This window comes from Enhydra lutris, unplaced genomic scaffold, assembly GCF_002288905.1.
Source record: "Enhydra lutris kenyoni isolate GAN:26980312 unplaced genomic scaffold, ASM228890v2 scaffoldscaffold51, whole genome shotgun sequence".
NCBI classification, from domain to species: Eukaryota; Metazoa; Chordata; class Mammalia; order Carnivora; family Mustelidae; genus Enhydra; species Enhydra lutris.
Window position 1 is genome coordinate 9,281,032 of NW_019154135.1, and position 27,927 is coordinate 9,308,958.

Sequence of the window (27,927 nt, forward strand, 5' to 3'; positions counted from 1 at the left end):
CCTGGTTCCCCCAACCTCCCAATCCCCGCCCCTTCATTTTAAAATATCAGGATTTGAATTCTCCCTGAAATGTTATGCTATTTAAACTTTATCATGAAGTTTCACGGTGGCAACTTGATGTGCAAAGGGGTATGTACGTCTTATAAATCTCTCCACGGGCTACGCAAACCCGTGGCAGATGCTTGCTGCCAGCCTCAGTACATAGCTGGGGTCGGGGCTGTTGGGTTGTCGGGTATGGTGTCTTCTCCTGCACTAGGTGAAGCCGGCCCGTTTCCCAGGGTGGAACCACCCACCCGCCCAGTGTGGGGCTTTCCCCTCGGGGGCCCCTCCTGTAGCTGGGGTCCCAGCCGCAGGGCTCTGGTGGAAGCAGCTGAAGTTGGTCTTTGCTATATCCATGAGGGCCGGCCCCCCGCCTGCGGCCTTGCAGCCCCCAGAAGCCGGTGGCTCTGGCGGTTTCTACAGGCAGAGCTTCCAGGGTTTGCGAAATGCAAGTGACGAGAGTTTCTGGTCTCTTTGCTTCGCAGAGTAGTCCTTGTCCTAAGGATGCTTTTCCCACCGAACCTTACCTTGAAAATCATGCCATGTTTCTATAGGCTGGCAAACTAAGAGGTCCGTGAAGTTTGACCAGTGACTGTTTAGTCAACATTCCTATATTTTCAACCCAATTTTTTCAAAGATTTTATTTATTTTTTTTGAGAGAGCATGTGCACGAGCCGAGGGAGGGGCAGAGGCAGAGGGAGAAGCAGGTTCCCCGCTGAGCCGGGAGCCTGATGTGGGGCTCGATCCGAGGACCCTGGGATCATGACCTGAGCTGAAGGCAGAGGCTTAACCCACTGAGCCTCCCAGGCGCCCCCAACCCAATTTTTAATTACACTGAAAAATGCTGTTTTATTGAGATATGATTAGTACATGTTAAGTGCGTCCTTCCTGACGAGTCTAGCTCAGTGCACACCTGAAACCACTGTCACTATCAAACTAGTTACATATTTTGTAAAGAAATGGCCTTGTGGGTCCCATCTCGATGTGCTCGTACCTGGGCCCAGTTCTCCAAACGCATGCAGAGATAGAATGCTTTCCTGACAAGTACGACAATTACCCTGAAAACCATTTCCAAACGGAACACTTTCTTAAATTCCATCTTTTTAATTTTTCCTTTTTCTTTACAAAGTAGAAGCTACCACTCTGTAAGGTGGCCATGTAGCAATGAGAAAACGTGCAGCTTCTTAAAGATCCAGCATTGAAACACTTTCCTCTTCTCCAGCAGTAAATTCTAATCCCTCCTCCCAGGCTGCCTGCAGGGTTAAGTGAGTCCGAGCCGCAGCCCCGGAGCTGCCTTCACTGGGACGTTGGCGCTGTGGCTGGTGCTGATTCAGCAGCCGCTTGCCGAGGGATTTGGTTTCATGTGTCGTACTCTTTAATAATACCAGAGCCGGCTGAAGGCCAGTCCCCGACCCTTGCTTAAAATAGATCTGCTAATTGCTAATCAATGTGGTTTATCTCTTCTGTTTTATTAGAGAACGTGCCCAGCTTTTTATGAGACAAGCAAGCAGCTGATCATTTATAATCAGCCCCTTACCCGTGCTTTTTCCTGATATGAAAGATTCTCTGAGAGGAAACGTTAGTAATCGCCGTCTGCGGATTGCATTCTGCATAGGACTGATTTTTTTTTTTTTTCTTTTTTAAAGTGTCCTTGGGATTTGGAAACTTATAAGTTCCAGTCTGTTCTTACAGAGATTAGGACCTGAGAATCTGCGTTTTGGGCCTTTTTTTAAAAAAATTGATTTATTTACCTTAGAGAGAGAGAGAGAGTGCAAGAGGGAAGTACAGAGGGAACGAGAGAAACTCAAGCCAACTCCCCACTGAGCACAGAGCACAGAGCCCAGCGCAGAGCTCGACCTCACGAGCCTGAGATCACCATCTAGCCAAAATCAGGAGTCCGATTGAGCCCCCCAAGGGGCCCCCATATTCTGGGCCATTCTTAAGGGAAGTGCTCTGGTATAGGATTAGGAATGGCATTACCAGCGCCGCATGGGGATGGTCGAAGGAGGCCACCAACTCCATCACATGGGTTGGGACATACTTAAAGAGAAGGTCTTTGAAAAGACAATGCCCTTAGGCAAAAGAGAGCTTCATAAAGTGTGTCAGTCTCTAGAGTGTTGGGGCTGTGTCTTTTGCTGTGCTAAAGTAGTCAGGTCCAAGTTGGTATGCATGCCCAAGGGGCTGGGGCAGGAAAAGGCAAACATTTCCTTTGCAGAATACAGGAAATCTCCCTTGGTATTCATTCTTGTGATTCTTCACGACAGACACACTTACAACAGTGCAGGAGTTTTTAGGTCCTGGAGCTTATCAGATAGCCCAGGCTCTCATAACATGGGTTTTGGGTCTGCACGTTCCTTCCGGAGAGAGCTCTCTGGCTCCACGCTGGAAGGGAGGGAGGCCGTGAGCTCCTGGCAGCTCTGGGGTGTCCTTCATCCGCCCTCCCCTTCCAGGTGTCGGTGAAGCCCCTTGCTTATCGAGGCTCCCAGAGCCGAAGGGAGCCTGATCTTCTCTGGTACTCAGCAAGTTAAGGAGGTGATATTAAACAAGACATTTCTGGTGCTGGGGAGTCGGCCAGGAGAAGACTGTTCTGGAAATAACTGGCTGACAGGTTGCTTTGGTTTCGTTTGATTTACATTTTTGTTTGAAGAATATCTTTTTTTAGAAGAGCTCATTTTTTTTTAGAACGTTCTTAGTTTCCTAGCAAAAATGAGAGGGAAGTACAGAGACTTCCCACATACCTTCCTCCCAACCCACAATCTCCCCCATTATCAGCATCCCCCAGCAGAGGATGTGTGTGTCAATGTGTGTAAGGTACCCCTTACAATCGGTGAACCTGCACAGACATATCGTCGTCCCCCAGAGTCTGTCGGTGACACCAGGGTCCACTCGTAATATTGTATGTGCTTTGGGTTTGGACACACATAGAAGGATATGTGTCCACCACGGTAGTTCCTCAGAGAGGAGTTTCACTGCCCTGAAGTCCTCTCAGAGAACATTCCAGGACACACAGCCCGCTGTGGTCACTGCCGCTAGAAGTGGGTCTCATTGGATCACCTTCCCGTCAGCCCCGGGAACGTGTTTGACCATCCGGGTCTTAGCTCGCTGCTTCTCGGAACTGCCTCCCTGAAATGATTCTGCCCTATGAAGGCTTCGTTTGCTTGCTTGTTTGGGCGAAACCCAAGAACAAAGACAGTGATAGAATGTCTGTCACGTGCAGACTGTGATCATCAGACTCCAGGTGCTACTGGATTTTCTTCCTGAGCATCTGTGCTGTGAGCAAATCATGTGGTGATGGGGTGACCACAGGTTGTAAACTGTGCGCTGCTCCTGTGAAAAGCTGTGTTCTTTGCTAAACCCACTATGTAATAGCTCACAGCAGGTGTCGTTACTGGTTGGGATTTGGTGTGATACTAGTCATAGAGATGGGAGCTCTTGTTTTGTGGATCCTAATATCTATGAAAGAAAGGAAGGAAGGGAGGGAGGGAGGGAGAGAAAGAAAGTGAGACAGAGAGATTACGAAAGAAAGAGAAAAAAGGAAGGAAGGAAGAAGGAAGGGGGAGGGAGGAAGGGGAGGGGAAGGAAAAGAAAAGGTGAAAAGGAAGGAAGAAAGAGAAGGAAGGGAGAGGAAGGGAGGGAAATGAGGAGGGGCAGGAAGGGAGGAAGGAAGAGGAAGAAAGAAAGGAAAGGATGGAGGGAAATGAGGGGAAGGAAGGAAGGAGAGAAAAGGAAAGGAAAGGAAGGAGGAAGGAGGAAGAAAGAAGAAAGAAAACAGTCATTTATTCATTGAGCAAAATACATACCGAACACCTAGCTTTTCTGAAGCAACTGGAAGGAAGACATCCTGGAGAGCAGCAGAAGGAAATAATTCTCATTTGCAAGACATTTCTTCGTGCAAAAAATGGGGAATTCAGTGCTACTGGAGCATGAATGGAGAAAGGGGATTTACAAGGGCCTGGACTGGGTGGTGGCTGTGTGCTGTGGGCCATCCCGAGTTCCCCAGGTCTCAATCAAACAAAATTATGCACGCCACAAGGGACACAAGGCTCTGTTCCAGTGCCAGGCAAGTCATAAGGAGAAACTGACATGTCAGAACATTAATTTTCCTCAAATGCATTAATGTTCCTCAAATATAGGGGACTGTGGTCTTTCTTCTATCAAAAATAGTGTCAGGGGCTCATGGGTGGCTCAGTTGGTTAAGTATCCAACTCTTGACTTTGTCTCAGGTCGTGATCTCACGGTCAGGAGATCAAGCCCCATGTGGGGCTCCACGCTCAGCAGGAAGTAGGCTTGTGATTCTCTCTCCCTCTCCTTCTGCCCTTCCCCCTTCTCTAAAATAAATAAATCTTTAGAAAAAGAATAGCATCCAAATATCACATGCACATTTAAAATAAACACTAACCTAACTTTAAAGATAGTTGAGCTGTTTGCCAGAAGCCCCAAAAGGGCACATTGGCCCAGCAGCCAAGTGAGAAGCACACGGCCAAGGTCTGCTTGCATGTGACCTGGACACAGGAGGCTCTAGACTCTGAAGTTGCAGGTCAAAGATGGTGGGGTCAAGGTTAACCGAGAGCACAAGTTACCATGGTAGGAATCTGTCTGCCCAGTGTGCACCCCATGTTGATATCACCTGTCCTCACCTGTCCAGGTAACAGCTCATGACATCACACGTGGCCAGGAAAACAGCCAGGCTCCCAGCCTCAGCACGTTTCTCTCTAGTTCAAGATGCTCCAACTGCCATTATTTTCTGAGCAGTTTTTGAAAAGCTGAATGCCTTAGGGAAGGCAGGTCTCTCCAGTTAAGAGAGACTCCAGTCTCTCGCTAGATCATGTACGGAGAACTCTTGCAGACCGTGGTGGCTGTCTGGACCCAAGAGGCATTTGGGTTTTATGAGGGCGAGCCATCAGGATTGGGGGACTGGACGCTGTCATCCTGATGACTGGACTTCTGACTTATATGTGGGATGAAGGTACCCTGGTCATTTTGCAGCTGTCTGCTTCCCTCCAGCCTCACTTGACAGCCCGGCTTAGGCTTCCCTGAGACAGATTCTTGTCTGTGACTCTAGCTTTGCGCCTAGAGCTCTGCCTCTGACCCACAGACTTCTCTGCCTGTGGCTTCCCCCATCTCCTAGTCTCTCCGTCGTCCTTCGGGTGTTTCTGCCTGTGTGTTCCTTTGTCCCTGACCTCGTCCATAGGGGCCACCTCTCGGAGGGCCCTGCTTACATCATGCTATATGTTGCCTCTCTGGTCCACACAAAGCTGCGAGACTCCACTTTCTCCCAGGACTGCTCTGACTCGGTAGCCAGATTTTGCCTTACAGCTTGGGGCCACTGATTGGTCTTGGTTCCACATAAAAAAAAAAAAAACAACTAAGGACTAAACATGCAAATTAAGTGTGTTCGTTTTAACATCATGTCCAGAAGTACAGAAGAGCAGGGGAGGGAGCAGAGGGAGAGGGATAAGCAGAATCCCTGCTGAGCACAGAGCCTATGAGGGGCTAGATCTCATGACCCTACAGTCCTGACCTGAGCCGAAACCAACAAGAGGCAGATGCTTAACTGATTGGGCCACCCAGGCACCCCCGTAACTAGCTACCTTGATGTAACATGTCAACTCAGCATCGAGGGACCCATTTATCTAATCAATGCATGAAATGCTCATTTCATGAGTGCAAGGACTAAACTAGTTTTCAAAGCGAGGTCCCTGACCAACAGCGACTGCATCCCCGGGAACTTGGTAGAAATGCAAATTGCCAGACCAGTCCTAATGGCTCAGAAACCTTGAGGAGAGGCCCAGCAATTGGACTTTGACCACACCCAAACTTTCAGATTAGCTAATCTTTGAGAACCCCAGCTGCAGGGCATGGTCCTACGGGGCTCTGCTTGATGTACCAGGATGAGCACGCAGTCCCTGAGAGGGAGCCCAGGGTCATGCGGGCACGATGGCAGGGAGAGGGCTGTAGGAATGCGTCGAGGTTGCAGCGTCAGAATGAAGGCAGGCTTTGCAGTTTAGCCAGAAGTATGTCCTAGAGAGGGGTGATGCGTCATCTGGCCCAGCTTGACGGAAATGGGACGTGCCCTCCCTGACTTCCCTGTCCCAGCCATGTGGTCCCCAAGAGCTTGCTCACTTCCTTGAGTCCCGAGCACCTCTGCATTTGGGGCAGGGGTGCAGGCACAGGCTGACCATCACTCTGCCGAGCTCTCGGCGAGGATTAAAAAAAATAAGAAGAAGAAGAAAAAGAAAAATGCACAGGAAAAAGGAGCAGCTTTTTCTTATCAAAGCCGCAGACTCCTGCCAAAATGCTTCGTGATGTCTATACACATTTGGACAGTCATAGTGTTGTTGTTGTTGTTGTTTTTTTAAAGAAAGATGTAGGAAAAAATTATGTACTTTTAAACTTAAAAATAGAGATCACCACAAATACCAATAAATTGTACCCCTATATTCTGAGCACTTAAGAGACATTTTGGGGAACAACAGATTGAAGAGTCTGGAGGGGAAAAGGATATTGAGGAGAAATTCGGAGAGAAAGCCCCAGAGATCCGCCTCATGACCCACTCAACCCTACCAACGTGGTTTTGAGTGGTCAATTCCTCTTTATTACTTGGAATCAGAGAGAGAGAAAGCCTTCAAAGGTTGGTTATTTTTGTCGTATTCAGGCTTCCTTAAAATACCACTGGGGGCTTTCACAACAGACATGGTTTCTTACAGCTCTGGAGGCTGTAAGTCCAAGGTCGAGGTGCCAGTGGGTAGATTTCCTTCCGGGGTGTCTTCCTGGCTCATAGGCAGCCGCCATCATTCCATGTGCTCATGTGACCCCTTTTCTTTGGGTGCACAGAACAAGATCTCTGGGTCTCTTCTTGTAAGGACACTAATCCCATCCTATCAGTGCCCTTGTGACTCATGTAACCATAATTACTTCCTTAGAAGCCCCATCTCCAGATACAGTCAACGGGGGGTTAGGTTCTTAGCAGGGATGGTCTAGTCAACTTCCTTAATACACCTGATTCTTCTTTGACGTTCTAGAGGGTGTCTAGTTGCCTTGTTTTCTTTCATTGTAAGATTGGGGGAATTTGATGGTATAGTGTCTCAAGGATGTTATTTCAAGCGTGTGAGCTATGTTGGTATTTGCTGGAGGGGGGTGGTTTAGCCACGTACAGACAGGGAATGCTCTGCTCTTAGCCAGGTAAAACATCTCACCACGCAGACTCCCCACACAGAAAAGACTGGAACAAATGAACTCACGTATTTCGCAAACACATCACACTTACCCCATGCCTGGCACTATGCTCTCTGCCTTTCAAGTGTTCATTCATTTAAGTCTCTAGCAGGTGGACACTGTCTGTATACCCTCACCAATAAGGAAACTGAGGCATGGGAGGCAGGTCTGAGAAGCGGGGGCGGGGGTGGTGCTTGGACTCTGTCCCAGGAAGTTCCCCTCAGGGGCCTTCACTGAACCACCCTGCCACCATGGGAACCTCAGCAGAGCTGGTGTGTGCAGACCTGCAGATCTGAGGCACGTGCCACTTCTTTCACGGGCAGGTGCGAGGTGAGGAGCGGTCAGGCGCAGGAGGGGATGAGAGTGTGGGTCCGTAGCAGGCAACGTCTTCCACTCTCTGGAAAGTTCTTTCCTGTGGCCTGTGGGCATAGGGACCCACTGACACCCTGTGGAGGGTGCACGTTGACACCCAGTTAGAGATGCTGCTGACCTCTACCATCCGTACAGGTGGCACCTCTCTCCATTTTGGGGCACTGCCATTGTGCTTTGCCTTTCCTCTCTCTTTGTGGGTAAATTTTTCCAGGGGCATCAAAGAAGCTTTGGAAGAACTGGCGTACTCCTGGGAATACGGCATTTTAAATGCCAGCCAAGAAAGCAGATTAACTGGGGTGGGCCAGCCCACCTCCCACCCTCTTTTCAGAGGCTATAAGGCCAGCCCCGCCTCCCACCTCATTTTCCATGGGCGTGATCCTTAAAAGCCTATAGTGGAAAAGTAGTAAATCCGGTGGTGGTTTAAATGAGCCTGGGGCAGGGTCACACAAAGTGGCCGACCCTGCAGGAAGTGTTGGAAGATGAGCTCATGCTTTTGGACCCAGGTCCTCGTGTTTGGACTGGTGGGTATCCAGCTTCTCAAGTGCAGCCCAAGTTCGGTCCTGTCAGGATGCAGCCCCCCTCTGGGAGTCCCAGATGCAGGTGGCCCGAAGGGGAACAAGACAACTGCCAAAACCTGAGCTCCCCTCAGCCCCAAACTTCCTTACTTCCCTGTGAGAACCCCTCTGTCCTGGCTGGAGTTCCTGCCACTGGGAAAGGATGATGTCCGATTTGCTTGTCTAAGTTGAATGTGTAATGGCCTCTGAGTTCTTCATACACTTTAAGCACATATCATGGCCGGGCCGGGCATCTGGTGTTGGGTTTTATGATCATGCTCTTATGGGGTTTTATTTTGTTACTGGTTTTTTTTTTTTTTCTTTAATAGTAAATTTGAGGAGATAGTCCCCCAGCACATAGAATCATCTGCTTGGGAACTTCGCCTTGTGCCTCCCCTCCCGCCTCCCCACCCCAAACATTTTGTTCAGAAACTACTTCCACTTCGAACTGCTGCGACTGTCACTGGAAGAAACTCATCATGCATTAAATGAAGTAGAGAAAGCCAGAAAGGATCAGGCGAGTTGGGGGGAAATCCACCAGACACACAGAGATTTGGGTACCCCATTATTTGGGCCAGAAAATGGGTACCTCAGTATGCTGGCACATTCAATAACTACTGGCTTCCATGATGGTGAGCCAGGGTTGTTCTCCATGATGGAGAAACTTGCGCCCTCCCCTGGAGCTGGCCCCTCTCTTTCCGAGCCTCTAATTTGATGTTTCAAATGTGTTACCAATTAGTGTATTAAATGAACAGAAAGTAACATGAGTAGCTTTTGTGTTCTTTGTGGTTTCCTGTCTAAGAGTAACTCAAATACCCATTTGACAGTTTATTTGAGTGTGTTTACCCAGTGCAAACCGAGCCTCAGATGCACCAGGGTCCCAAGCCTGCTCTGCCTTTTCTCAGAGACCTCGCCTCTCAGACTAGGTGGCACAGAAGGGAGGCACATGAGCGGCTTCATGGATACACACGGAGCGGTAACCAATAGTAGAAGTCATCTTAGCATTGTTAGAAGTCTGTTTTCTCTACTGAGGCTCCTCAGAGGAATGTCCTCACATCTTAGAGCTTGTGTGTTGCATTGCATTAAGCTTGTGGTTGGGATAAAGATGATTTCTGTCCCCACCCCACCCCACCCCGAGTTGAGGGATTCAAAGTGTACAGGCTTCCCAGTGTTATTAGCCGGTATGGCCATGTGTGCTGGAGCCCTTGAGAGCGTGTGCACTGCCTTGGTCCCCACAAATGCCCCATCAGAGTCCCCAGACCCCGCAGAAGTGCTGAGTTGTTTTCTATCAATCTGAGATTAATTTCGAATTGTAGCAGTTGAATGAGAGGTAGGGTACTTTGGGGACTCTCTCTGGCTTGGGTCTCTGACTGTGCTTCTCCTGTCCGGAGCCACTACCCCCAGCAGCCCACAGCCCTCGGGGTGAGTGACAGGTACCCAGGCTGCAGCAGGACAGTTGTCACTTGTGTGTTCACAGAAGAACTGCGAGTCCGTGATCTGCACACCTGCATCCCCAGGCACCTGGAAAGCATAATTATGACCTGAAATAGTTGTCATTTCAGTTCCTGTTTAAGAAATAGATCACAGGAAAGACCTATGCTTTTGTGAGAGGTGTAGGCTCCACTGCTTGGGAAATTTAGGGAAAGAGAGATCAGCTTTAAATATAAAAACCTTCTGCCAGGGAGATATAAAAGAGGCAAAAGATATTCTTCAGAGTGATCTGAATTGTTATGCTCCTCCCTCGGTAAGCAATTCTCTGTGACGGGGAGCATGAGGACAAGTTTTGACACCCAAGCAAGGTCATTTTCCTCGGGTTTTGTTTTTTTGTTTGGGGGTTTTTGTCTTTAAAAAGGCATACTTTTTTTTAGCTATCGTCTTCAACTTAAAATTTTCAGTCTGGGGACACCTGGGTGGCTTAGTTGGCTGAGCGACCGACTCTTGGTTTTAGCTCAGGTCGTGATCTCAGAGTCGTGAGATCAAGCCCCAAGTTGGCCTCTGTGCTTAACATGGAGTCTCCTTGGGACTCCCTCTCCCCCATCCCTCTCCCCCGCTCTCTCTGTCTCTCTCTCTCTCCCTCTCAAATAAATAAATAAAATCTTTTTAAATTTTTCACTTTTTAAGAGCCATTATATTGCTGAATCATTAAAAATTTAGTCTTTAGTAGTAGTATCACGTGTGCTGATTAACCTTCTAGGACTCCAGTCAACATGGCTGTGAACATAACTACAAACAACTCTTGTCCCAGCTCTGATGGTTGCTCTTCCAGGCATTTTGTTGACTAGTATTGGAGATGTTGGGAAGCGCTGTCCATTCCTACACCAGGGATCCATGAGCTCTGGTTGCCTGTCATATGCATGACCAGTTTGCTCGTTCACCTACTGGTGCGTGGGTTTGACCCTTACTCAGTTGACTGAAGGGGGAGGGCAAAAACATTCCTAATTAATGTGATCTGTTTCCCTTTTCCAGCCATGCGATGATGGACCTACTGGTTGAGCTCTGTCTCCAGAACCACCTGAACCCATCCCACCACGCCCTCGAGATCCGGTCTTCCGAAACCCAACAGCCTTTGAGTTTTAAGCCAAATACTTTAGTTGGGACCCTGAATGTGCACACTGTGTTTCTCAAAGAGAAAGTTCCTGAAGAGAAGGTGAAGCCTGCCCCACCCAAGGTACCTGAGGTCAGTAGGAAGAGGGGGACCCATTGTATCTGAGGGCATATGAGACACCTGTGGCCGAGGAGCTGAGATGGGGGGCTGGTGGAACCCCTCTTATCTGAGTCACATGTGTGTACAGCATACAGCTGTTGAAGTGTCTACTTCCCTGCTAGCCAAAATTAGACTCTAAACTGAGCTTCTTTCAGAAGATGGAAATTAGCCGATTTCAATAATATTCATGGTTGTATCTTTGCTCCTTTGGATATTATAGAAGAGGAATCAGTCTAGAGCAGAGGTAGCCTTTGGAACCTTCTACACAGAAGGAGATGGTTTATCATTCTGAACTTTCCAAAGAGGTCACCCCTGGCCTCATGAGGCTGTTAAGCAGGTACAGTGCAGCTAGTGTGATTGAGAAACTGAGCCTTTAATTGTATCTAATGTTAATTAATTCAACTTTAAATAACCACAGGTAACCAGCCACTACCTTGTTGAACTAGTTACAGCCATTCTCCTTCCATTCTGGAGGTCTTCCTGTCCAAGGAAGCCATGGGGAATGGGGAAGATCTGAACTTCTTCCTAGAGAGAGGAGTAACAGGAGTTGTCCCTTTTGAGAAACTGACGTGGGAAATGTTTCCTCATTGTACTTGGAGCGTATCTTAGATATAGATGTAACTCAGGCTTTTGACTTTTGATTAAAATGAACTCCAGCTCCTGATGGTACTTTTTCATAAGCCTTTGCTGTGGATCTTCGAGCTCCAGTTAAAAGCTTTTAGATTCTTGTGGCGCCTGGGTGTCTCAGTCATTAAGCATCTGCCATCAGCTTGGGTCGTGATCCCAGCGTCCTGGGATCGAGCCCATCAGGCTCCCTGCTTAGCAGGAAGCCTGCTTTCCCTCTCCCACTCCCCCTGCTTGTGTTCCCTCTCTTGCTGTGTCTCTCTCTGTCAAATAAATAAAGAAAATATTTTTTAAAAGATAAATAAAAGCTTTTAGATTCTTGGGAATATTTACTAGATTTTTCTGCTTCTAAAAATGGCAGTTTGGCCAACAGTTCATCTTCTATCAATTTTTACGTTTGGGGGCTTAATAAATTTTAACTGGTGGCATCTCTACTCTGGAATGGGGTATGGATCCACCTCAGTGAGATTCTGTTCAGCCCAGGCTTGCTGTGGCCCCTGTCCAGCATTCTCAGATGATGCCTTGTCAGTAAAGGCCAGGAAAAAGTTGACTGCCTGAAACTTCGGCATACTAATTTTTTTTTGATGGGCCAGTTTATCAGTAGACAGTTGGCATCAGGTTTAGTCAAAATGATTTTTTTTCTGATTATGGTGCCCATCATTATATGGCTATTATATGCATATGTTGTCTGTCTGTTATTTTTTTCTAGCTTAAATATATGTGCGTGTAATATACATATATGTGTATATGCAGACATATATACACTATATATATTTACATAGATATTAATATATTTATGTGAGTCTTTTGGCTGCTTAACTAAAACTTTGATATCTTGTTTTTTTAGGGTTTTTCTTTAGATTGAATCGTTCATGACACTTTGAAACTATCTTCCTTCACAAAATCTATGTGAACACCTTGTGTTCAGGTCTGTTTGGGATCCTGGAAAGGCGGCTTATGTGTTCGATGATAAGCCCAGACCCCTCACAATGTCCGTTCCCCCGTGTTTTTAGCTGTTAGCTCCTCGGTGAGAGATTCTGAGGAAGTGTATTATGCCGGGTGTTTATCCTGCACTTTTCAGTATGGCAGTTCCCCCACAACCCACTGAGTTTTGCACAAAGGGGCTCGGGCTGCACAAAACGTTGCCGTGGTCATTTCGAGCCCACAAGCAGAGGGTGAGGCCATGTGGAAACACACACTTACAGCATTCTTTTGTCCGGGGTGTCCCTCCAGAAATCTGTGCTCTTGGTAGTGAATTACCTGCGAACCCAAAAGGCCGTTGTGCGTGTGAGCCCCGAAGTGCCGCTCCAGAACATTCTGCCCGTCATCTGTGCAAAGTGTGAAGTCAGCCCAGAGCACGTGGTTCTCCTCAGGGACAACATTGCCGGGGAGGAGCTGGAACTTTCCAAGTCCCTCAACGAGCTGGGGATAAAGGAGCTCTACGCGTGGGACAACAAACGAGGTGAGGCCACCTTGCGTCTTTGACACCTGCCCCGTAAGAGCACAGGTGGGAAGCAGACATCACTGCCCATGAGCGCTCGAGGTGCCCAGCAGAGACAACGGGTACCTGAATTTTCAGGCAGCCCAAGTGTTGTCCAAAACACAGTTGAAGTGGGCAGAAAATAAATTTGGTTTGTACCTACTCCCCTCAATTGTAATTATTCCTCTCCCTCCCCCACCATCCTGACCATGTTCTGAGCATCACCCTGTCTCCTGTGAGTTCGGTGGGGTAAGTGAAGGAGCAGGTGTAGCATGTGAACCATCTTCTCTTGGATTTCTTATTCAGTTGCCAGGAACTGCCCCCAAGTCTCAGACATTGCTCGTCATCAAAACCAGTAGCCAAGGAGTCCCTGGGTGGTTTGGTCGGTTAAGCGTCTGCCTGCGGCTCAGGTCACAATCTCAGGGTCCTGGGATTGAGTCCTGGGTCAGGCTCCCTAGTCAGCGGGGAGTCTGCTTGTCCTTCTCCTTCTCCCCCTGCTCATGCTCTCTCTCTCTCTCTCTCAAATAAATAAATAAAATACTTATTTAAAAAAACAAAACAAAACAACACCACACACACACACACACACACACACACACACACACAAAACAGTGACAAAACACATTTAGCTCTTTCTCTAAAACTGCCCGAATTAGAGATCAGGAGATCAGTCCCTGAACACAGCTTATGATGCTGTTTTGGGCTTCCTCACCACTGATGCCAGAGACTACTGACTTCTCGTGTGAACTTGGTACTTGACCTGAGGGCCCAGAGCCACTGGGGCGAGTGGCCACTCAAGAGGCCAGGTGTTGGCACAGAGACTGGTATGTGTGTGAGCAGAGATCCTTGATTGACCCAAAGGGCGGACCATTTGGAAACAGCTGTCAGACTGAACTAAATAAATGAACGAGTAGACAAAAAAATAAATGAATATTCCTTGACCTAAGCATCATTAAAGTGAACTTCATAAATGTGCCTTGTTTTCACGAGGCTCATTTGATATCTGTGGTCTTTTATTTATTCCACAAATACAGAATAGTTTGGGTTGTTGAAATATATTCCATTTTTTCATGTTTTTCTATAGTTCGTTTCAAATTCATCCAAGAAAATCTCTTATTACCAGTTTTTTTTTAAGATTTTATTTATTTACTGCAGAGAGAGAGGGCATGTGCGTGAGCAGGGGAGAACAGCAGAGGGAGAGGGAGAAGCAGGCTCCCCGCTGAGCATGTAGATCCTTAACGAGCTGAGCCATCCAGGAGCCCCACTTATTACCAATTTTGTTGCAAAAATCAATGATTGTCGTTGAGCCTCCTCTCCTTCCCCCAGTCCTCTAGAGGTTCTGGACCCCCGTCTCATTTCAAAAAAAGTGCTCTGATATTTGAGAGCAATGCATCTTGTGCCTTATGTGGCATCTTTTTTAAACTCAGACAAGATTATTCCCAGCATCTGCTACACGGGCCTGGATATAGCTAGTATATCTGCCTGGTTCTATCAGCCCTCTATAAATGTGGTTTCTGTGCCTCTTTAGACACACAGACTTCATTTAGCAAGAGGGAGGGAGGGGGGAAGGAAGGAAGGAGAAGAAAGAGGGAAGAAGAGAGAGAGGAAGGAAGGAAGGGAGGAAGGAAAGAGAGAGAAAGAGGTAAGAAAGAGAAAGGAAGAATAAGAAAAAGGAAGGAAGGAAGGGGAAAAAAGAAAAGAAAGGGGAAGGGAGGGAGGGAGGGAAAAACTATCCTACACAAGTCTGTGAAAGAAAAAAGCCTTACAAACAACTATTTCTGTCACAGGTCAATTCTCAGATATATCTCAAAATGTAGATGTGAAACCTGTTCCCTGGGGAAAGTCCTATAAAATCTGGCGCCCCAAGCAGCATGGATCCCAGGAAGCTCGTGGTGGTCCAGAACACAGAGCAGAGGTGTTCAGGGAGGGGACCTCTGTCGGGCTGGGGCTCCGTCTTTCCACCCCCACACAGGGAAGGACACACAGGTGCAGCCAGCCTGGCTGTCAGATTTGGAAGCACCTGAGCCCTGAGTGCCTGTCACTGCCTTGGGTGCCCTCTGAGGGACCCTTCTGTCTGGGACCCCAGTACCCTCCCCGGAAAAGAAAGGCACAACAGCCAGCATGGTAGGTGACCGGCTCCAGCCCAGCGGCCAGCAGCCCTTTCCTCTGGACTGAACTGGGCCACGTGCCATGCCAGCCATGAAGCCTTTGATTCTCATCACTGCCAAATGCCTTTATCCCTACTGGCAGTCAAGTATTTGAGAAGAAAGGAGAACAGTCCGGAAGATGCCTATAGGGAGCCCTGTCCTTGTGGCCCCTATTGGATTACAGCCTCTCTGCAGCCAGCAGCTGCTTCCAGGGACAAGGGCCAGGGGAGATGTGTCACCAGGCAGGGTCCCGCCTCCTCCGGAAGTCCTGGTGGTGGCAGCTTGGAACAGCAGAAGGCTTTGCTGCCACCTGCTTCCACAGGAGAGCTTAGCAGCCTGGCATCTGCAGGCTCCAGGGAGAACCAGGGCCAGGACCCTTGGCCTCTCCTGTGGGGGCCCAGACAGCCCCCTTGTGAGGCTCGCTGAGGGACCATGGCCATGGTCACTTGCTGCTGCCCTCGGAAGCTGTGCTCACTCTCTCATTGCCTGCTTCTTCCAGTTCTTCTGACCAAAACTCAGTCGGAGCCCTCCCTGAGCTCTCAAGGTACAGTGAGCCCGTTCCGGCCTGCCTGGGCTTTGCATGGCTCTGGGCTAGGACGATGCATGGAAGTGACGCTCGCGTGCAGGGTCTGAGGAGCGCGCTGTGCTGTGCAGCCCTTCTAGGGGCATCTCGTCAGCTGACGTGAGGCTTTGGTTTGGTTTCTTGACTCCTGGTTGCCTGAGAGAATGTCCCTCGTGTGAGAATTTGCGGTGTAGATGAAGGCGGCTGGGGTAGAAAATGGGTCCCTTTGGAACACGGAATTTTAGGGCGCAGTGGAAGTGGCACATGCCACAGACACACAGTTTTCCCTTCTACCTGTGCTCACCTGTGCTCACCTGCCATTGGCGTCCATTCTGTCTGCTGCAGACTTTGGGGCAGTCTAGACTGAAATGCAATCTTTTCGGCCATAGACAAGTATACATATGGTCAGCCCAGCTTTTGCATTTACTCTGACACTTACTTATCATACTCTTGACAGGCAAACACAAATACACACATTTACATACACACGCACACATGCATAGATATATATAGTCACACGTATTATATAGTGGGATTCCTCTGACCTTCTTGGACTGCACGTGTGCACACACACACTGTCTCCAGAAAGTTCATTAAAATCCCGATCAGTATTTGTCTCTTACATAAAAGAGATGAACGGCACAAAAGTGGGCATTGGTCTGCAACCACAGTCCGTGCGTGTTGCGTCTGACCATAGCTCTCGTCTGTTACGGACCCCATCGCACCGTCTAGATGAATGTTGCAAACAGAAGGATTCCCTTTTAAGAAGCACCATGAGTGGTAGTTGTTTTGAGCAGGGAAGTCATGTACGTGAAGCCTTCTTCGGTATGGACTGGTTTGACTTGGGGCCGTGGGCAGACAGCAGCAGAGACTGCCGGTCGAGACCCCTGTGGCCCGCGGCCCATGTTGGGGACCGGAACTCGGAGGTTTCCCTGTTGAAGGATGCCCATGCCGGCCTGGGTCTCCTCTGGCCTTGACTTGCTTGTGAGCATGCTCTGGCCACTCAACAGCTCTGACCTTTCATTTTCTCCTCTGCGAAGGTGAGGGGTTTGGACTCGCTAGTATTCAGGACCCTGCACACCTTGCCTCCCCCTGCACTATTCAGTTCATCCTTATTGTTCTGCAGATCACGTCTATACTTCAAGAGTAGGTCCCTTTTAGAGATGGAGCATGTTGTCCCCTACACTTTGGTTGCTATGTAACTTCGAGCACATGGGAGTAAACTGAAGGAAATAGTTTTTGCGCTCAGATTGTGTGTCTGGAGCCCCAGGTTCTAGGCTGGGTGTGTGTCCTCCCAGCCTGGCCGTGTATCCATGAAGAGTTACCGGCCTGACGTGTGGCCTGCACCTGCCGCCCCTTTGTCTGATGGAAACACCAGGGACCATCAAGTGCTCTTGCTCTGCCCGCACACCAGCCCTTCTGCATGTCTGTGGGGGTCCCGGAGGCCTCACAGAAGGCCCCCATCAGTACACAATCTCCAGTCCCTCGCCCTTGCCCCTCAGACCATCTGCCTGGGGCCCCTGCTTCCTCCAGAGAGAAACGCCTGCAGAACACCTGTCGGGCCACCACAGGGAGGCTCTGGCACCAGGGCTGTCCCTGAGCACCCAATCCCGTGGGCTAGTGACCAGCCTCTGTCCCTGTTTAGGGAGAGAAGAAGAGAGGTTCAATTCTGTGACAGTTTTCTGATCAGTCTGTCGTTTCTGTGGTCAGTGTCATTGCCTAGGTGCCAATAACACGTCTCTCTCTCATTCACCCACTGGGCGCTATGATGTCACATGTTTTACTATATCCGTGCCACCTGTTACTCAATTCTAGAAACAGGATCAGCTATGAATACACATATTAGCACTTGCTGTTGTTTCCCTACATGTAGTTTGACTCTGTGGCATAGTCTCTATTACTTTTCACAGCTCTGTGCCTCGTGTGGAGGGTTTCAGTGGGATCAGCTGTGAGATCTGTGTGCATACGTGGATGTGTGTGCACACGTGCCTCATGATTGGAGCTGCCCCACTCACTGGTTTGGATGCTGTGTGGTGTGGAAGGCCCAGTAGCCCAGGTGGGGCCGCCTGCACGTAACCAAGAGCCTTGGCTGTCTAAGATCTGAGCCTTTGCCACTCACACAGTGATTTAAGGAATAGAGGTGTTTGGGGTTTACTGTGTTGGGTAGATGCGTGTTAATGCATTTGTTACTAACATACTGACTTCCGTGTGTGTTCTCTAACTGGAGTATGAAATTCTAGGCCAGCAGATAAGGAAGTTACCTGACATGTATGCCTTGTTTGGGTTGCTGTTTGGACAGCAGACGTGTACAATCCCAGTCCAGACTTTTCCACCTGTGCATTGACAAGTTGACTCTCCAGCGGTTGGCAGTGGACTGGGGAAATTCATTTTTTTATCCCTTAGGAACACCTAAATGTTTCCCCTCTTGCCATCTCTGTGTGCCTTGGAAGAGAAGCCCTGGATGAGTTCATGACAAAGGCCTGGAGTGGCCTTTGGAGTGTCAGCAAGCCAGTGAATTATGGCAACCAGAGATGGCGGGGCGCCCTGGATCCCAGGCTAGTTACCCCCTCTGCACAGGAGGAAACAGGCTTGGGGTGGCAAAGCAGTCTGAACAAGTCAGGGCCCTAACCTCTGCTCTGCCAGTTCTCAAGGGAGCCCCTAGGCTGCGTTCACACGCAGGGTGGTGTTGGCCGGGGGGAGACTGGTGAACACAGGGTGCTGGGCCCCCCTCAGAGTCAGAGATCTGGAGTGGGCCCAGGTTCTCAGTGATATGGATGTGGCAGGCCCCTCCGCACCCTTGGCAATGTTGTCAGCTGCCCGACGAGTTTGGGCTTCAGTGTCTCCATCCAGAACACGGTGGGGCTCATTCCAGCTCTTAACTTCTGTTAAGGAAGAGAGATGAAAGAAGACTTAGGGTTCAAGAATAACAAAACAACAGAAGAAAGAAAAACAGGCCCTAGAGAATGTGATCAAGAAGGACAGCATTCTGGTTGAGGTCAAGAACGCGAATCTAGAAGCGTGAGTCCTGGATTCCTGTGATGCATGGGATTATTTTGACACCGCCTGGGTTAACCACCACTGCCGTTCCATAGTCTGGACATGAGTGGGGCTCTTCAGCAGAAAGCTGCTGATTTATTTTAGTTAGTGTTTTCACCTCAGACTCACAATTCTTAAAGCAGGTGTTTTACACAGACCTCCTGGTCCTTGGGGCTGTGCTGTCGGCCCAAGAGTCACGAGCCACGTGTGGCTCGTGGGCACCTGGAGTGTGGCCAGTCCAAACCCAGTTGTGCTGTGTGACCTGCGCACTGCATTTCGAAGACTCCATACCAAAATGAATTTAAAACATCTCATTCATCATTTTTCTACGGATTGTGTGATGGAATGATAATGTTTTGGTTATGTTGGATTACACAGAACACATCGCTAAAATTGCACCTGCTGGAGAATGTACAATTCCATGTGTGGTTCATTTTATTTTTTCTACCGGATGGTCCTACCCTAGAACTTTTTGATTTCTTGGGTTTTTTCATTCACATTCAGGGTTCAATCCCACCCCGAGAAAAACGCCACCCAACTCACTGAAGATTGTAAGAACCTTCAGCGAGTTCACAGAGGGGACTGGAGGCTTTGAGGTGGCTCGGAATGCTTTGACAGACATGGTTGCCGTTTTACCGTCTTGGAAAATCTGGAAGTTTAATAGTGGAGGGTTCGTTTGTTGAGATTCTGTTTAATCTCGTTTCATGCGCAGACAATAACAGTCTTTTTTTCTTCTTCCCCAGAAACTTTTAGAAAATCCTCACTTGGCCATGATGAGACAGATAAAGAGAAGAAAAAAATTCTGGGATTTTTCAAGGTTAATAAAAGAAGCAGTAGTAAGGTAATGGACTAAAATACACGTAGGATTCTGCGTTTCGGAAAAATAGTTGCTTGGGATGTCTGTATTCACCCTACCTTGGAATCTTTCTAAATACTGTTAGGACTGTTCATTTCTCTGGGGGAAAGGGAGCTTATCCACAGGCACTGAAGCGGCTGACCTGTTTCCACCCTTGATTCCTAAAGCCAGTGGGGGGCAGTGCTGTGCTTGCCTGTAGGGTACCAAGCTCTGAGCGCCGCTGGGCCAGCGCATGCGCAGTGTCTGGTGTAACGCTGCGGCTCGCTTCCTGCACATGCGCCGTGCCGGATGTGAAGCTGTGGCTTCCCGGCAGCTCAGGTGTGAAGCTGGGGGCTCAGTGGCCAGCGCATGCGCAGTACCTGGTGTGAAGCTGCGGCTCAGGAGACCCCCTGTGGACGGATGAATGAGTGAGTCCGTATGCCTACAAGTGAAATATCTTTAGAACCTGTTTAACATGCAGGGCCTCTCAGCGCTGCCCTGGGGCCTCTTCGTGGAGAAGGGCATCCGTCGTTGAACTGTCCTTTGCTGGTAAATTTTCGGTGGCCTTTGGTCTTCCAGGATGGTTTGGAATATGTTGCGTGATAAGTTAGTTTTATTGCTCTTGTTGGTTTTATGTAGTAAATCGTAAAATCGTACTTTGGATGCCGTGTTGTAGAGCGGGGTCACGGTGCAGAAGCCGAGACTGGAGATTTTTGCACTCAGCTTCTGCAATCCCCAAAACCGTAAATGCCTTCTCACAAGCAAGAGAAGAGGTTGCTCCTTGCCCCTATTGTATCTGTCTAAAGGGTGTATTTTGCTAGTATCTGGTAGTTTCTCCTTACTAATAAGTGGGAGTAAAAAAGACGAAACCGGTCAAGCAGATGCTGGGCTCTGATACCGTCAGCTCAGTGTGGAAGCGTCCACCTGGGTACAGGTGAAAGAAGGGTGGGAGGGCAGCCTGGCACTGGCTGGGAGGCCCCCTGCTTGCGCACCAGGCCGCGCATCTCCTTTCCCCACCTCCCTGAGGCTGAGGGGTGGGAGGGTTCACACCCCTCTGCTGATAGGAGCAGTGAATGCAAAGAAACGCTGTGCTTAGGGTCCCGGCTTAGGTCCGGATGGGTCAGACTGCAACACTGGTCCTCCCACCCGGGGCCAGAGCCCTAGGGGTGAAAGCCAAGGTCCCCATGTGGCTCAGGAGCTTGAACTACCCCTTGGCAGTTCCCCACACACAGTGCCACAGTGCGGCACATTTTCTCTTCGCCTGTCCTGAACTTTTGATGTTGGTTTTGTGAATCTCTTTTTTGTTGTTACTGGTTATTATATTTCTACTTGTCCTTTGAAAATCTGTGCTCAGCGTGTTTCTCTGTAGATCCTTTGCACTTTCCTTCTCCCCATCTTGCATTCCCTCCCAGCTCCTCCTCTCCCCTCAACTTTCTCTCCTCTCCCTTACTGTTCCCGTCCCCCTTTTTTTTTCCCACCCTTGCTTCCCTGTCCCTTCCCTCCTTTCCCTTATCTCTGGTCACGTTTACTTTGAAATTACAGATTCAAACATTTGCATCTGAATTTCCCTTTATTCTATCAAGGTTGGGTTTCTTAGTTCCTGGAATTTGGGAGGTTAAGTTTGCCAGGAATACTTCCCCACTGTCCTCCTTCATCCTGATGACCCCAGTTCACAGTAAAACCTACCATTTCCTCACACTGAGATCTCAAGAGTCCTCTTGTGTCTTCCTCTTTTTGAGAGCTTAAACTGCCAGAAAGAAAAAAAAAAATTGAGAAATGCTTTTGTTTTAAGCAGAATAAGAATGCCTAAGGTGTGGGAGATAAGAGACAGTCCAGCTTCTGAGGGTTTGTCAGAAGACACCACCCCAGGAGGACCCTGAGACAATGCCACAGGTGCAGGGACTCCTGTCTTGCCATCTTGGCTCCCACTCGGCAGGCCGGGATTATTTTTCCTTTCTAATATACCTCCTCTCTTCCTTTCTTACTTTATGTCGCTCTAAAACTCTCTTACGCAGTTGTATCCTTGCTGGATTCTTTGTTGTTTGGGGCATCAACTTCTTCCTTGTTTCTCTTTTCTTCATGGTTTGAGATGCGCTAAATGCAACTTCATTTAATCTAGAAGCCTGGTGAGAGACGTACTACTCACCTTACTTCACAGGTGCAGGAAAGAAGGCTGTGTACCTCTGAGCTGACCCTCGGTCCAGTGACTGAGTTCCAATCAGCCTGTCTTTCTAGAGCCCTGGCTTTCCTCACTCATTCACACTGTACGTGTTTGAAAGGTCCAGAATTCCACTCTTTTGCACTAACAGTAAGAGGGTTTGGAGGTAATCATTATTTACATGTTTTCTAAAATCTTATGATGCCAAATAGTCCACAAGTGTCTCACGAGGACAGAACAATAAGGATGAAGAATTATCAAGGCAATTAAAGCTAAGGAGGTCTTTACAATATCTTCTTAAAACAAAACAAAACATAAAAATGTGTGTGTGTAAAATCTCAATAGAGGATATATTTGAGGGATATCATTTTGGCTGAAGTAGATGAGGGCCCATATCTTTATGTTTTAAAAGTTCACTATTTTATTATTTTCAGAACATGATAATTTTGTATAATTTTGACATTACTTATTCCCCAACCCAGAGGTTCTGAAAAAGTACCTAAGAATCACCCTAAGACCCAGCCTAACAATGGGTCTAGCATTTTGGGGTCAAATGCTATAGCTGGTAGCCAGCACGCTGTCACACAAAATGTCCTCTTGAAAAATCAAGCGAGATGTCATTATTGTTTATCTTTTATGGACAGATAGGGGGACATTTGGTGAATTATTTCTATATATATAATTATTTGGTGAATTATTTCTGTATAAACAGTGCAGCAGTAAACCGAATTTAAAGCTCAAAAATCCCCCCCAAACTAGTTAATTCATTGGTTTTGTGAGCAAATCCCATCAGCTCACACTCATGAAACTACTGTTTTCATATTACATATTTTCTAAGCTAAATATATGCTCTTGGGAAGAAGCAAAAGGAGCACCCCTCCCTTGAGTCATGAATTTCAAAACTGGTTTTGGGATCAGTGAGCACTTTGGTTCCGGGCTTTGGGGTTTCTGTGCTGAGGGGCGTGGCCATGGATTACAGACCACTCAGGTCAGAGCCTGCTGCCTTGAAGACCACACTGGTTTTGTGCTGTCAGAATCGCCAAGGATGACTTTTTTGCCTGGGCATACATTGACCTGGAGATGACGTGCTGTGTGTCTGTGTTCCAGGCCGAGCGGATCGGGCGTTCCGGGGTGGACAGTGATGAGGACACCTCACAGTCTGCTTTGGGAAGGGGCTCAAACGTGAGTACTAAACCCAAAGTTGCTTCTTGCCAACCAGGTGGGCTTCTCACCACTTCACAGGACCTTCTAGAAAATGGGACTGTAGATTAGTTAAGTTGTTTGGGTTCTGTACGTTCATTCCAGAGGCACGACGTTGTGTATGGCTTCTCGTTTACCTGCCCATGCTACATTTGGAAGCTGTGTGGTGTTTTAGTTCCTACTTCTCCATACTGTCAACATGATCAGGAGGATCCTTGGTTAGATTAACTGAGTTTGTGCCCTCTGGAATCTCTTCCATACGTTCAGGAGCAGCTGATGGGTTCCGGATCACATGGCCCTCTTTCCTATCCTGAAATCTACCAGTTCCTAAACTCTGCAACTCCACTTCAAATTTTTTTTTTTTTTTTTTGATAGAGAGAGTGGGTCTATGAGCAGCAGGGAAGGGGTGGAGGGAGAGGGAGAGAGATCTTTAGCAGGCTCCATACCCAGTGCAGTTCCCAGCATGGGACTTGATCTCATGACCCTGAGCCAAAATCAAGAGTCAGACGCTTGACTGACTGAGCCACCCAGGCACCCTTGAGTTGTATAATCTTAAGGAAGTCTTCACCTGCCATGACCACATCAGCAATGACATTTGCTTTGCTATTAAACAGATTTAAACAACTGAGAACAGTTTGAAATGTCCATTGATGTGTCAATCTGCAGTTGTAGTCTCGATTTTGGCTACAACCTATTGGAAAATGTCTTCTAATATTCCATGTACTCTATAAGCTACATTTGTGTTTGAGTGGGAATTTATTTAATTACATTGGACGGCTTGGTTACTCACACCTATTTGCTTATTTCAGTGCACTAGGTATTATAACTTTTCCAACAGCAAAGAATGGCAGCATAAATTTTGTGGTGGGCATTGCTTATTTGTGTGATTCTTTTCTCTAAGTGCAACACAGGGAAATACATTCATGACATAAATAAATAGGTAGAGCTCAGATAAAAACCTCATGGGAAATATCCAAAGCATTTTTAAGGAAAATTATAAAATACCACAAAGACACACAAAAGTAGAATTGTACACATGGAAGACACGCCACATTCTTAGATGTGAAGATTCAACATTATTATGTTGATTGGGTTTAGTTGTAGAGCTAAAAAAAAGAGTTACAAGGTTTAGTTGGAAAAATAAGCAACTAATAACTAGCTAGGAAAACTCTGAAAGACCAGGGTGATGGATAAGCCTGGGTAGTTTTAAAATAGCTTCTAATGCCTCTGTAATTCAGACTGTGTTATACTGACCACAAAGAAATGAGTGAAACCCAATAGAAACTCCAGAGCCAACTGAAGACAGAAATTGATATACTATATAGGCAACATGTCAAATCAGTGGGGAGAAATAAACTTATTTATACAGAGATTTGAGATCATTGAGGAGCCCAAAGAGAAGGATAAAATCATATACATTTTCACTGTAAATACTAAGATAAAAAGCAAACAGAAATGTAGATGTAAAAATTGAAACCATGTAAGTACTAGCAGAAAAATTGTGAGGAGGGAACACTTTCCAAAAATGCTGGTTAACTTGAGGAGAACACAGACAGCAACCTCTTCGACCTCAGCTGCAGCAACTTCTTTCTAGAAACATCACCAAAGGCAAGGGAAGCAAGGGCAAAAATGAACTATTGGGACTTCATCAAGATCAAAAGCTGAAAAGCAAAGGAAACAGTCAACAAAACCAAAAGACAACTGACAGAATGGGAGAAGATACTCACAAGACCTATCAGATAAAGACCTGGTATGCAAAATCTATAAAGAATTTATCAAACCCAACACCCAAAGAACAAGTAATCCAATCAAGAAATGGGCAGAGGACATGAACAGACATTTCCGCAAAGAAGACATCCAATGGCCAACAGACACATGAAAAAGTGCTCCACATCACTCACATCAGGGAAATACAAATCAAAACCACAATGAGATACCACCTCACACCAGTCAGAATAGCTAAAATTAACAAGTCAGAAAATGACAGATGTTGGCGAGGATGTAGAGAAAAGGGAACCCTCCTACACTGTTGGTGGGAATGCAAGCTGGTGCAACCACTCTGGAAAACAGCATGGAGGTTCCTCAAAACATTGAAAATAGAGCCACCCTATGACCAGCAATTGTACTACTGGGTATTTATCCTAAAGATACAAATGTGACCCGAAAGGGCACATGCACCCGAAAGTTTATAGCAGCAATGCCCAAAATAGCCAAACTATGGAAAGAACCTAGATGTCCATCAACAGATGAATGGATAAAGAAGATGTGGGATATATATAGACAATAGAATGGTATGCAGCCATCAAGAGAAATGAAATCTCGCCATTTGCAATGACATGGATGGAACTAGAGGGTATTATGCTAAGCAAAATAAGTCAATCAGAGAAAGATAATTATCATATGATCTCCCTGATATAAGGAATTTGAGAGGCAGAGTGGGGAATTTGGGGGGGTAGGGAAGGAAAAATGAAACAAGATGGGATCGGGAGGGAGACAAACCATAAGAGAATCTTATCTTATAAAACAGACTGAGGGTTGCTTGGGGGTGGCGGGGGCAGTAGAGAGGCTTGTTGGGTGATGGACATTGGGGAGGGTATGTGCTATGGTGAGTGCTGTGAAGTGTGTAAGCCTGACGATTCACAGACCTGTACCCCTGACAGGGGACAAAAAAATATATGTTAATTAAAATAATTAATAAAAAATGCTGGTTACTTTAACTTCAAGGGAAAAAAATTTGAGTCAAAAACGAGAGAAGGAAGAGAGAATATTATCAGCAAAGTAAAAATCTAAATGACAAATGTTGGGGAGTGGGGATTGGAATTAGAAAAACAATGACAGCCTTATGTACGTGAGATCACAGGATGTTTGTCTTTCTCCATCTGACTTACCTCACTTAGGGTGATTCCCTCTAGCTCCGTCTGTGGATGGCACATCATTGCAAATGGCAAGAATTTCATTCTTTTGATGGCTGAGTAATATTCCATTGTGTATATGTTGCACATCTTTTCTGTCCATTCAGTTCTATATGGAATCTAAAAAAAAAAAAAAACAAACAAAAGACAAACAGAGGGGCGCCTGGGTGGCTCAGTGGGTTAAGCCTCTGTCTTCAGCTCAGGTCATGATCCCAGGGTCATGGGATCAAGCCCCACATCAGGGGTCTCTGCTCAACAGAGAGCCTTCTTCCCTCTCTCTCTTTGCCTGCCTCTCTGCCTACTTGTGCGCTCTCCCTGTCAAATAAATAAATAAAATCTTAAAAAAAAAAAAGACAAACAGAAACAGACTCAAATATAGTGAGCAAACTGGTGGTTGTTGGAGGGGAGGGAGAGGGGGATGGGCAAAGGAGATGAAGGGGAATTAAGATGCACGAGCTTCCAGTCATAGCGTGGGAAAGTGCAACATAGGGAACGCAGTCAATAATATTGTAATACCATTGTGTAATGTGACGTTACACCTGTCATGGTGAGCACTGAATAATGTACGGACTTGTCACTTCGCTGGGTTGTATGCCTGACACTAATACAGCACTGTGTCTACTCTGCTTCAATTTAAAACAAGAAAAGTGGGGGCACCTGGGTGGCTCAGTTGGTTAGGTGCCCATCTTTGGCTCAGGTCATGATCCCAGAGTCCCAGGATGGAGCCCCACATCTGACTCCCTATTCGGCGGAAAGTGTGCTTCTCCCACTGCCCTTCACCCCACTCTCACTCTCTCTCTCTCTCTCTCTCTCTCTCTCTGTGTCTTTCTCTCAAATAAATAAAATCTTTAAAATAAAATAAAATAAAGATGACATCCTGACCAAGATAGATACGAATAGAAAGTTCACAGAAAAAGAAATGTAAGTGGTACATAAATAAACGAAAAAGTGCTCAGATGCACTCATAATGAGAAGTAGAAATTAAACCTCCAGAGAACTTCCCCTTGGCACTTATTCTGCGGTCTGTCCGTTTGTGCGATGCAAAGCTGTAAAAGAAGGACGAGCGTGATACACTGATACGGAGTGTCTTCTGGGATTTTTTTTCATCTTTCTAAATGAAGGGGGACTTTTACTGAAACCGAAGTTAATGAATGAAGCTGCAATGTGGTAGATTCATTATTGGCCTCCAAAGAAGAGTTTACAGGGCTTGAAGCCATAGGGCAGGGCAGCCCTTAATAAAATCATGGTGCTAGCCTGTGATGGGCCTGTGCTTAGTTCTGTGCTCTCGCTTCATCCTCCTCACACGGACGCAAAAGCTGCCCAGCTTCCAGAGACCGAGTAATTGACCAAATCTGGACTGCAGCTTCTGTTTGCTGAAGGACTTTATGTTCGTGATCCTGTTTCTTTTTTTAAAAGATTTTATTTATCTAAGAGAGAGCAACAGAGAGAATGCACATGATTGCGGGGGGAGAGGCAGAGGGAGACACAGACTCCCCACTGAACAGGGAGCCCTGCCTGAGGCTCAATCCCAAGAGCCCCTGAGATCACGACCTGAGCCAAAGGCAGACACTTCTCTGATGGAGCCACCCACACGCCCCTCATGCTCAAATGTCTTTATGTCCATTATGTCTTAACTTATGTTTGATATTTTGCTCGCGTCTACCAAGCATGGAATCTTGGTGATGGAACTTTCCTTATGAACAGTCTGCTCTTGTTTTTATAAATTTTGCTCACCCCACTGACTTTAGGTGAAAGAGCAAGGCTTTCAATCTCACACAGCAAGGGGACCTCTCTGTCTCCACTTTCCCCATCTGTATAGTGGGTACAGCCCTGCCCACTCTGTAGGATCAGCAGTCACAGAACTCACCTAATGCTCTGGGAAGCTTTCTGAAATGTCAGTAAGCTCGTTCAGAGCTTTACTAGAAAGTCTATAGGAACTATTGTATATTTTCCCTTAAAATGTGAGCAGTTCATTGTAGGAGTCTGAAGAGAGAAAAAAAAGATTCTGAAGAGAATAGATTTACATTAAAATAAAATATCCTGTAAAAAGTAATTTATTTCTTTGAGAGAGAGAGAGAGAGCGGGAAGA

General features: G+C 47.1%; 1 protein-coding gene across 1 annotated transcript in view; it reads left to right on the forward strand.

The window, feature by feature from the left end:
• Positions 1–27,927, forward strand: part of LOC111157040 (cordon-bleu WH2 repeat protein) — a 184,277-nt gene that overhangs the window by 21,182 nt on the left and 135,168 nt on the right. Inside the window, exons 3-7 of the mRNA XM_022518251.1 lie at positions 10,647–10,857; positions 12,742–12,970; positions 15,635–15,679; positions 19,477–19,574; positions 22,834–22,908. Coding sequence (XP_022373959.1) covers positions 10,647–10,857; positions 12,742–12,970; positions 15,635–15,679; positions 19,477–19,574; positions 22,834–22,908 — 658 coding nt within the window. The remainder of the gene's footprint in view (positions 1–10,646; positions 10,858–12,741; positions 12,971–15,634; positions 15,680–19,476; positions 19,575–22,833; positions 22,909–27,927) is intronic.